The sequence below is a fragment of the Lissotriton vulgaris genome, chromosome 8 (genome assembly GCF_964263255.1).
Source record: "Lissotriton vulgaris chromosome 8, aLisVul1.2, whole genome shotgun sequence".
Lineage (NCBI taxonomy): Eukaryota > Metazoa > Chordata > Amphibia > Caudata > Salamandridae > Lissotriton > Lissotriton vulgaris.
In genome coordinates, this window is record NC_141696.1 from 1,322,757,227 (window position 1) to 1,322,769,566 (window position 12,340).

The 12,340-nt window shown below is 44.1% G+C and overlaps 1 protein-coding gene across 1 annotated transcript in view; it reads left to right on the forward strand.

Moving 5' to 3' along the window:
- Positions 1 to 212: 212 nt before the first annotated feature.
- The window catches only part of PDGFD (platelet derived growth factor D), a 1,094,719-nt gene continuing 1,082,591 nt past the window's right edge, over positions 213 to 12,340 (forward strand). Inside the window, exon 1 of the mRNA XM_086935262.1 lies at positions 213 to 829. Coding sequence (XP_086791388.1) covers positions 718 to 829 — 112 coding nt within the window. The 5' untranslated portion in view covers positions 213 to 717. The remainder of the gene's footprint in view (positions 830 to 12,340) is intronic.

Genomic DNA, 12,340 nt, shown 5'->3' on the forward strand with positions numbered 1-12,340 from the left:
TGCTTGGATGTACTAGCTAGGTGAGCAGGGGAAGAGGGAAGGGGGATGCGCGTGGGTCAACCACTGCTATACGAGCAGTTTCTTTAACAACCCGCAGCTACTTTCAACTATGTAACTGTTTCACCGACAAAGAGCAGTTCCCATTGGCCCCTTTAAGGCAGGTTTTACTTAAAGGGTGACCTCTCCTTCAGCCTCTGCCTTTTTTCCCCCCTATTGTTTACTCGGTAGCAGGAGAGCAGCTTCCTCGAAGCTTGAAGTGCCGTGTGTTTCCTCTGGTGCAGGGCAGAGTGAGCACAGCCTGCAAGCTACGTGCTGCTGCCGCAGAACGGCGCGCCGCACAGGGGGAGCCGGGCAGATACAGGACACCGGGAGCACGGAGGACGTCCTGTGAAAGTCACGCTCCTCTCCGCGCACCGGAGCACGGCGGCGCTCACGGGAGGCGCGACCTTCTCTTCTCCCTGAAGAGACCCGGCGTGCATGCTGTGGGAGCTGCAGGCTGCGGGGGGCAGAACCCAACCTGTCCCATCTGTGGCACACGCGGACTCCACTCAAAGAGGCAAAGAAAGGGATTGGCCGGTCATTTAACGCGCAGCCTGGGACTTGGATCGAAGTTTTCTGCGTGGAAAGAGAAAGGCTCGCATTTTTCGGGGAGAGGTGACCACTTTTTTATTGTCTTGTTCCCAGGAGGCTATCTGGCTGGACTGATAAGCGATCCCAATGAAACTGCTGCTGGTTCAGTGTATCGTCTTTGCAAACTTTTGCCACCATGGCATCTCCACGCAGACGGGATCGGCCAAAGCCCTGCGGTCCTCCGCTCTCAGGCGGGATGGTAAGTGCAGACTCTCTCTGCTCGTGCTGCTGCTGTTTGTTAAATCGCGCCGCTCCTCCGAAGCAGGGTCATGTTCTGAAGAGTTCTTTTTCACAAGCCTGTTTATAGAGTGTCAACGTGTCTGCCTGCATGCAGTGTCTGCTGTGCGCCGAGGAAGGACAAGAAGCGAAGACTCTAAATTTAACTCCAGACCGTTTTTTTATCCCTTCTCTAAAATAAATGTGAAACTGTTTGGAGGGTTTCTTTCTAGACTTCTTAGTGGCGCAATTCATTTTATGCATACGGCTTTGCTGAACTAGATAGAATGCCCTCCGCGTGGCCATCTAATATCTGTAGGCTGTGCATGCATTTTATTGTGACGCTTTAAGTGCTGTGTGCAGGATGGCATTATTGCCCACGTCTGGCGCGCAGTGCCGTGCTTGTCGCAGGTGAGGGGGGGGGGGGGGGGGGGGGGCGCAATTCTTTTTCTGTCCCAGATAAAGGCGGTGTGCGCGTGGGCATCCCAGCTGAGCGAGGTACCCCACTTTGTCTTCAGAGACAGGTTTATTATCTCTTTGCAAAGTCACTTCATCGATTACTTAGGCATGTGCAAAAGCTGACACAGCACCACCTCAGCAGTAGCACTGAATGTACCAGAACCGAGACTCGCAAACAGCGCTGTAGGCAGACTGCGGACGTCGGCCTTTAGTGGTAGGCAGCAATCTTGGAATGTATTATGAAGTGTGCGTCTGCGCGCGGGAGGGGGAGGGCCTTGTTGGAACTTTCGAGATTCGAAATTGAATCAACTCCAATTAAGCACATTTGTATCAAATGTACATCGATTAAATGATGCGATAGTAAACTGAAGAATAGTTTGTGGGTAAAACCGCGAGGTATGTTTGATATTTGGCCTGTGCTCAAGGAACTCACAACAGCTGTAGAATTGACAACACATAGCAGGGGTGATTACCGATTCACTACCGTGCGTGAGGCCCCCTCCAAGTACCTTGCAGGGTCCCCCTTAAGTTTTGTTAAGCCATTGCGACAAAGGGAAACTACAAGTCCCAACATGCTTAGTGTCATTGGCAAGGGCTGGGCGAAGGTTATCTTCAAGGGGTTGAGTGGGACATGATAGGTATGCCCCTCTTATAATTAGGGCACTTGTTTGTTGTTTACGACTGAAGGTCTGCAGCATTTTGTGCTACCCACACAATGTGCACCTCAGTTTCCCTTGCTTTGGTAATTCATGGAAGGTTTACACATGCGGACTTGTTAAAAAGCCTCCAAAGCAAGTCGAGGCCTCAGCTGTTTTGTTCAGTGGTTAGGTACCTTTGTAGCTTGGTGTATGTAATTCAATGCCTTTCATTTTAAGCTCAAGGGCACACATATCAAAATTCAAATTTACACCTAAAAGAGGACATGGAGGACATCTCTGAGCTGCTAGAGGAAGGCCTTACAATGCTCGTTGGTGTTATTTTCATGGGTAAATAATGAATTGTTGCTCTGCAAAACGAGTCCTTCAGATGTTTTCCTAAATGGGCAGTGGGTGACTGAATTAGAATTGAAGACTGTCGAAGAGATTGTTCATTCTTATGTTTTGCTTTGTCTAGAAAGTCTTGACTAAGTTCTGAGGATCTTTTGGATTGTCCACTCTCAGCAATTACTTGGGCAGTGTGGTGTCCACTTTCCGAGGGTTATTTATGACCAAGGCAAGACCAGAGAAACTTTTTATTTTGTACTTCTGCCATAAGTTTATTTTGTACATGCAGGTTTCCACAGTATGCATCCAAACAGGAGCCTGGCACACATGGGTGTCGAATCGCCAAAATACCAAATGTAGCGGAAGTAACATAACAAATCATGTGACCTTAATGACATCCCGGGAAGTGACATCATATGACCATTACCCTGATTTTTTCCAGAAAGGTATGTCACATGACATTAACATCACAGCAATTGACATCCCTGAAGTTCAGTAATAACTGGATGATCAGCATAACAACATAAACAGATTAAAAAAAATCTATTTCAGATACCACCTGTTAGAAATGGGATTTCTGGTTTGCCAATGTTTGCGCCAAAGCCAGGCAGAAACCACCACTCTAGTCAGGACTGGGGAGTTTCACGCCAAAGATAACCCCTGCTCACCCCCTTGGTAGCTTGGCAGGAGCAGTCAGGCTTATCCTGGAGGCAATGTGTAAAGCATTTGTGCACGCACACAGCAACAACATCCCAGGCACACTACAAAATGAACTCCACACAAGGTTATATAAAAAATAGCCTTTGTATTCTCATAACACATTAAAATAGAAAATACATAATATAAACTGTGCCAACTGGCACTGAGCAATATTTACAAGGGAATTGTTTGCACCTGACAGGGCCACATGGACCACTGTCAGAACCATCAGAAAGCGAGCTTTGTAAACGTAAAACAGAACATAAACGTACAACCAGTACACACTGGTAATCACTGTACCTAGCATCAGCCTGTAACATAAACTACATATGCACAGTCACATCAGGCACGAAGTGCATTATGCGCCACCTCACCAGCATAAATACATTATGCAATCTCTCACAAGTCTAAACACATTAGACCCTAACCTCCTAAGCATAACTCACATTAGGGGCGTACATCACACAGTGAAACATAATCTCACTAGAATAAACCATGATATGCCAACCAACCTCATAATCATAAAAGACCCTATTTAGAGGTATAACAGGGTGCATAAAACATACTAAATGCATTACATTTCCTAGCACCACATCACATTAGAACATAAATCACATTAGGGCCTGGCGCCCTATACATCTACCAGTCCCCCTGGCCAACTGGCCATCTCCAAAAAGGGGGCTCAAATGGCCTGTGTCCAGAATATCAGGGCGAGTTGACAATTCAGCGAAATCCAATTGTGCCACTGCGCAAACCTAAATTGTGCAGCTGGCACTAGGTGCTGCGCAGCTGTGTCAGGGGCAAAGGAGTACAACTCACTCCTAACTCAGATATGCCTCCAAAGTCAAGAGAGACCTAAACGTTGCAGCTGCCCACTACTTGCTGGGAAGCTGGGGATCTCCGCATGAGGCCTGGCACCACTGTGCCGCTTCTGTCTCTCTCAGGGACTCTCTTAGTAACTGCAAAAACATGAGCACCACTATGCCACACCAAGGGGGAAAATATGGCCCCTCTGGGCCCTCTAGGAAATAATTGTGCCCATTTTGGAGTCCGCAGGCTAAGAAAACCAATCAGCAAAAAGAACCATGGTGCCTTCAGGCCCCCCATGGGACCTTAAAAATAACATTCCTCAGGGTTAGAGCCATCTGGCTCTTAAAATGAATATGCCCACAACTGGGGCAACCACGGTCCCCTCAGGCCCAGGAGATAACTATGCCCATCACTGGAGCGGCCCACTGCACACCCGGGGCTGCTCTAACTCTGTCTTCAACCGGCACCAACACCACGGAGAGGCCCACACTTACTTGGCTCTTCAGGCACTTCTCTTGCTCTCCTGGATGGCGGCTGCTCTGCTCTTCGCCCGGTCTCTCTCCTGGGACCAGGACTTCACCATGGAGACTGGAGACTTCATCACTCCTCTCTTCAGCGCTGGGGGAAACTCAACCCGGGGAGCTCTTGATGCTCCGGTCGTGCTCTTCTCTCGTGCCCTCACAACGCGGGGCTCCCTCCATCGTGAGAGCCCTGCTGACCGGCCTCACTTCCTCACCCAGGCAACGCAGCAGCACCTCTTCTGTGGCGCGGGGGTTCCCTTCACCTCTGGGAGCCCTGTGCTACCATCGGCCACCTTCTTCACCCCAGGCCCAATGCGGCGTGGTACAGCTTCCCCCAGGCAGAGGGAAGCGGAAATGGCAGGCTGCGCGGGCCTGGCTTTCGGTTTTGCGCAAGGGCCCCGGCGGTGATTTTCTTGGCGGCAAGAGGGGTAGGCTCCTTCGAGGATAAAATAAATGTAGAAGCGGGGTGGGCACCCGCTTTAAAGATAGCACGATAAGCGGGGTGGGCACACACCATCAAATAACGGAAAAGTTGTTGGGTGGGCACCCGCGCAATTAGAGGCATCACGAGGGAAACCCTCATGTTGGGATTCCTTGTAAAGGGCTACAGCCACCATGCTGCGCAGGCCACGTTCTACCCTTTCCTGGGGAATGAGTAGAATATAGCGCTCTGCCATAAAAAATAAAGAGCTTCTCAGCAGTCTGCAGCTACAGCGCTCACCAAGCGCTAGGGCCATCAAAAGTACAAAGTCCCTTTAAGGTCCTGGATGTCAAGAAAAGAAAAAGGGATTCCAAGAAGAAATCCTCCAGGCATCCAGGGGCAGGGCAGAGCCCAGGTGGGCAGGCCCTCCCCTGGGCTCCAGCAGCAGCACGCCCCTTGCAGATTCAGCACTCAGGTACAGATCATTTTCATGGGGTCACAGCCCCTTCTTTTATACTACATTTTCCTTTGTCTAAAAGGTGCAGGGTCTGGGAGAACCAGATACAACTGGTTCAGGGGAGCTCCTGAGCACTTTGTTTTGCTCAGCTCCTCTCTTCTATTCACAGGGCAGGCCAGGGACATCAGACGCACCACAGGAGGTGGAGCCAGCACTGTGGAGGGAAGGCACAGCCCTATTCAGGTCCCGGGTGCAACTCCTCCCTCCCATCTACATGCAGATCTTCCTATTCTTTTTAGTTTTTTAAAATATTTTTATTGATGACACGAGGACAGATTAGCAGCAAATAAAAAACAAACTCACTATACAGAAGTACAAAAAAAATAATAAAAAAATAAAACAGGCAATTATGGCAGACAACAAAGGTTAATACATTTTGGGGCGGCAAACACGAAGAGAATAATCTAACACAGAAAAAAACCTCAAAGTCCGTTTTAAGCAAGCATAGCTTTCTATAAGCAACTAAACCGTTTCCTTAACACATTCCTAGACAAATTCTCCCTAAATGTTTCCTAATTTACATAATGCTCCTACACCCCTGATGTTAGCTAATGCACGTTCCATATTGTATGTATCTATTACTATTGCCCACCACTCTGCCATCAATGGTGGATCCCGTGTGATCCATGCTCGAGCAATAGCTAGCCTAGCACAAGCCAGTATAATACTAACAAGTTCTCTCGAACTATAGTCACAAGATTGTATTATTGTGGACCCAGTCATATATCCATAACTGTAAATGAGATAAATCTATTAAGTTTATGAGACACAGTCCTTTCCAGTCCTCCCCAAAATGTTACTAATGATGGGCTTGAGTAAAACATATGCGCTAAGTCAGCTGCGCATAAATTGCATTTTTGGCATCTATTCCGATCACTACTTAAGTTACTTGCTGCCCATTTCGAGATACGTGCAGGGGTATAGTAAAGAGAACAAATAGTCCTGTATGATTGTAACCTTAGGCTGGACGAGTGTACTGATTTGCAAATAGTATCCAGTGCAAAAGATATGGAATTAGCAGTAATGTTAGACCCCAATTTCTGACACCAGCGTATAGATCTCCCTATTCACCACCGGGCAGACCCATCCTGGCTCCTGGAGCCAAGCACACCAGCCAGTCCCTGTCAATCACAAGCCAGACTTGCAATTCACATCAGGCAGGCAGACACTGTACACAGAAATGCCAACTTCTAAAAGTGGCACTTCTCCACTAGTCACAATAAATCTGCGCACACCATCGCTCAGCATTTAATCTCACAAGTTCGCACATACTAAACTCGCCCCTGCACAACTCTCATACCAGGAACTACCAGGGACACACATATCCCCCATGCATTCCTATGGGAAGGCAGGCCAGTCTCACCACACATACACAGAGAGCGCACGCACTTTACACTGGACCACAGTGCTAAAGTGCGGAGAGGCCTAAAATCACCAACACCAGGTTACTGAAACAGGCTAGGAGAACGCAAAAAGTTTCAGGGTGAACCTGCCAAAAGGGCCAAGTCCAACACCACCTGTATTATGCTGCTGACTTGATCCTTGAAAGTTCTGGGGCATCCTACTTGCCTGAATTTTATGTTATGTTATGTTAAAATATTTATATAGCGCAACGTGCACCAGGTCGGTTTCTTGGCGCTTCTAGGATTGAGCTCTATGAGTAAAGTCAGTGAGTAAAGTGAGTAAGCCTGACTTCTTTTTTGTGGTTTCGCCACCTGAGTAAAATTTGAAAAGAATGGGGTGTATCAGTGTTTTTTAAAGCAAAGCTTTTACAAAAATGTGCAAAAATGCTAGAGGTTCTGAAAGGGCACACATTAAATATTTAAATCCTTTTATGGTGTGCCAAACCAAGGAAATATAAAGTTCACCAGAATTGAACACCTTTTTCTCAAAATGTGCTATTGATGCCCCCATATGTCAAATATTACATCCATTGTGCCAGTGCCAGCATTTTGTCATGGGTGCAATATTCCATGAGTTCCCCTTTATATAAAAAATGACATAAAATATGCCAGTGCCAGAATTCTGCAATTTATGCCGCCCATATACCACAGATGACCCTTATGTCAAAAATTACCTCAGCATGTTAGGGCCAGTAATTTGTCCTGGTTGCATATACAAACTTACATGCACACACATACACACACTCTCTCTCACGTAAACACACTCATCTGCAGCACACTACAACATACATTTAAAATCATGTTTACCTACCACAACTGGCACTATCAGTCCAGTTCCTGCTAAGCGTGCTCCATTTTTATGACACTATTAGTGAATATTAGAACATTTTCACTATTAGTATATTGAAAAATGGGCATTCCATATGAATGCTGAGCCACCTCTGTGTTCTTGGCACTAATTATGTCACCTCTGAGGCCAGAGCTGGAAAAGGCAGTGCTAAGGGTTTCAAGGGGCAAGATGGGGTCGCAGCTTCAACCTCTGGTGACCTCTATATTAACTCTATGTTGGAACAGAATATCACAATATATAATTTCAATGAATAGACAAATAAATGAGGCTACATGATTACAGATCAATTGAATCCTATAAGACAATATTTTAGCACACAATAGTTGATAACAGAATGCTGACACTTTTCACGATTCACAGTAAAACCCCAAAAATGTAGCTCTCGAGGGCGCATTGTGTTCACATGAAATACGCATACTGTGCAACTTTACTACTGACAGAAGCACTTTTTGTGTCTTTACTTTTAGAGTAATCTTTAATAAGTCAGATCTCATGTCTTTGTATGTATGGAAGTGTAGTTGGATGCACTTAGCATTTATGAACTGGTTCAATCTTTTTGAGTCTAACTTCTTTCACTCTTGCAAACAGAATGCCATTAATATCACTTTCTGGCCATTTGGATGAGGCCTATTTTTGGGTACATTACATAAAACAAACAACTTGGTAGTTTTTCTTTGAATGTGGGCTTTGTCCCATATATGCCAATGCCTAAGTTGAAGATCGAGAAAATGCATTTAGCATATTGTTTTACTGACTTATAAACAGGTTTAGAAAGTCGCTTGCTTTAAAACATTTTGGCTTTCACCGTAATAATAGAGATTATTAACTGATGTGGTGACATTGTATAGGACATCTATACACAAGCATTTAGTGTCTCTTTGATATACAACTAAATTGTTGACATTACTAGGATAATCGTCATTTAAGGTTTTAAATCTCATCATCATATAATAAAACAAGGAGGCAAATGATGCTTAGCATGCAATGAAAAAGCAAACACATCATAAGCTCAGCAGGGATACCTGAATAATATCCAGGCAGCCCTGGCTTGCAGATTTAAATGTAAATGTAAATGTAAATGTATTGCGATTTATATAGCGCACGTATCACCCGAAGGCATCAAGGCGCTTGCCTTGGGAACCCGTCCTGGTATTCCCCTGTGAGATAACCCCGGCAGGGTATCCACAAGGTGAAAGCCAGGCATCCCGCCGCGAGGGGCCGTAGTGGAGATTAAGCAAGCTATTGCCCAGAGTCGCAGAGTGTGAACCCGTGAGCCGAGTAGGTAAATACTGTGGGGCGGTGAGGCAGGACGGGGGCGGGCGGGTTGGGGGTAGAAGGGGTAGTGGAATCTGACATACCACGGTAATGTGAAAACTGACAACATAAAAAAATTAATGCACTTACCACGCACTCTCTTCATCGCAGACTTAAGCGATGCGGCGAGCAAGGTAAGTGTTTTTATTTATTTTATTTTGTTATTTTTCACATTGCCGTCGCATGTCGGATTCCACTACTCCCCACCCCGCCACGCTCCGCCTCACCTCCCCACAGCATTTTCCTGTGCAAGCCGCTGCTGTAAAATCCAGGTGATGTGTGCTCCTATCTCAATCAGTGCAAAAGTATCAAAGGTAAACAATCACATTAGAAAATCTTAGAAAACATTTGTGAATACGCTCAGATTGCATACTGAACAGAGGAGGCCTTGCCGGGCATGTAAGGTTCTGGCCTAAAAAGCTGATACCCAGAGAACCCTGCTGTGTCTCTTCTATAGGATAATCCAGAAAGCCTCCCTATCTACCCTACTAACAGCATTTAGCCAGCTCTTTACTGGCCCACTGGGGTTAGTCACTCCACGCTGCAGAAACACATATCTCAATACCCATGTTACAATCAAAGAGGAACGTCTCTGTGCATTCCTTCTGAAAGTTGCTTGGAGAGATAAAAATAGGCCCGACTAGTGTAGAGAAGGTGCTAAAGCAACATTCCCTAACAAAACATACCAGAAACAGTGAACAGTAATCTCTCCTTTGTTAGTTGTTAATATTAGACATTGCAACCTGCCATGTTAACTTCAATGGCTACGTGGATAAGTTGAAAACTGTTCAACATCATGAGTCTTTTGTGCATGAGCGCGTGCCAATCCAGGATTTGATGCAACAGGTGATGCCCAAGGATTCTGACTCACCTCTGGCATCTCCTCATGCCACACCACATTGACTGGAAGTTCTAATATATAAGGGTCACTCTGGGGTCAACATTTGTATGATTTGTACATCAGCATGAGCTTGACCTTTGCTCACGCAACTTTTCGTGAGCCGCTTTGGAAATAGAGCGACATAAAATGAGAATGTGTCCATATGAAGGGTGACACAGTTTTACATAACTACTCCTTACTCCCAGCAAACACTGGATTTGGGAAATAGCTGTAGAATTCGGTTGCCTCTCAGGATACAAACTTAACTTGGGGAAAATTGCGAGCATTTGTGTAGGTACCTCTCAAACAAATTTTAAATACACCTTTCAGTATATGGGATAACTAGCAGTTAGACTTAAGAGTTCTTACCAACGGCTTGGAACGCCATTTACAGTAAAATTCTGGAAAAAATACCCCAAATGCTAAAAACATGGGAAAGACTCACAGTATCAATGTTAGGCAGAACTAACATTATTTAAATGGTTCTTCTTCCCAGAGTACTATACGAAGTTAAATCACTTCCACTATACCTCCTACTATAACTGTTCAAATGATTAAAGGGTGTATTTGCTTCCTTTATTTTGCCAAAGAAGAATCTGTAAAGGTCATTTCGATTTCTGCAACTGGCTTATCAATCACCGGGGGTGGGGGGTTTGGTGCATGATCCACCCCCAACTTTGAATTCTACTACTGGCCAGGCTTTTGTAGATGATTTGCCAACCAAGCTTATCAAAGAACAACCTATTACCCCAATATTTAATAAAGCAATATTAGATACCCCACCCAGTCTGATCTATTGCTCTTTTCCAGTATAAAACATCCAAAAGATGTATAATACAAGAGCCTCATAGATCTGAAAATAACATGGCAGGATATTCTTAAATACTTAAAGATACCACAAATCTATGAACATGTTTCTTCACAAGCATGCAAATATATAGCATGTAACAACACAAACCAGTACATCGCAAGTCAATACAATGACTTCCTGTAGGGGGCGCGCAGGACTTAGGAATAGTATTATTTTTCTACTCCTACTCCAGTTTGTGGAACAGCAGGTACGGTGTTGGATCATAAATCTAACGCAAGCTCGCCCCCTACAGCAAGTTTTTGAAACAAATTGCTATGTAATGATATGCGTGGTAACAACGCAGTGGTTGTAACAACCGTGTTGTACAGGTACCACGTTGTGGAGACAGCGCTGTTACCCCAAATGTACAGCTACTCTACTCCTGCAAAATTAATAGAGTTACCTAAAATTTCTCCTTGGAGATATATTCAATATATTCACCAGCTTTTTTCAAGAGGAGTGTTCAAATAGTTTCTGATGGTCTGTCAAGAATTACATTTACATTCCAATGAATTCTATTGTCACTTGCACATTACGATTGTATTGAAATGAGGATATAGTACCGGATCGGTTTCCCAAAACCTCTACCTTTTTACAGTAGGGGGAGCATTAAGGCTTAAAAGCTATTATGATATATTTTGTGCCTAATTTTGCTATAACTAATTGAGGTTTCATTGTATAGCATGATCTTATCTATTTTTGATGACACAAGTTCTCTTATATGTAATTGTATCTTGATATGTAAATGGATTTTAATAATGAGTATTATTCAATATTTTTATATGTTTTATTAGGAGGAAATTGTTTTGAATCTGTTTTGTTTATGTGTCTTTTATGATTGTTTATAATCGAATAAAGACTAATTGAAGATAATATATTTTATATACGTAGCTTTAGATCAGTTAACTCTATGGTCTAAGAAATGGTCCCATTGGTTTCAATGCAACATTACACATGACAAGCTATTCAAGTCTCTCACTATGTATTTGAAGATATTCACTATCTCTAAATACTGGCTACAGCACTGCCTTAATCAGTTTGACTTTTACAAAACGCCAGCCACGCTAAGCAAATGGTGTAAGATTGAGGACTCAAACTGTCCTAGATGCTCATCAACTACAGCAGGTAGAGTTCATATGTTTGCTATTTGTTCCTCTTAGGACCTTTTTGAGACGATTTACAAGCAACAACATTTTAGGGCATTAGGGGCCAATAAATAATTCGAACCGGAATTAATTATGATTGGACACAAAAACCACGTACACAATTCATTTGTTTTCCTAACAATGGTGGAAGCACATCTACACATCAAATGTAATTGGAAGGGCAGCACCCAGCCCGAACGCTCACATTGGGTTCCGGAAATCTTAGACATATATAATTATGACAAACATAAATATAAAGGTTCAATTATATTTGCGGGTACTCGGGTAGCGGAGTTGAGGTTCTAATATGTGTTCTTTCTACCCCTTGTTCGGAATGTGAACAATCCTGCAAATATGAATACATTTTATGGCTTTTCTTTCGCTGTGTAACTTTAGGAAAGATGTATATATTTATGAATTATTTATCTACTGTTCTTGGATGATCCTGTTCAAATAAAAAAGAAAAGGCTTACAGTTATTTTTTTGATTTCGCACTGTGCCACCTGTTGCCAAAAATCCGGAAGGTTTACTGTGTGGAGAGTGTGGTATCCCTTATGGCTGCATGAGCATTAAAGGGTGATTTTGGTTCTGAGCCTGTGTAGACATGGGTACATTCCTTCTTATGCGGTATTTTGTCTGAGG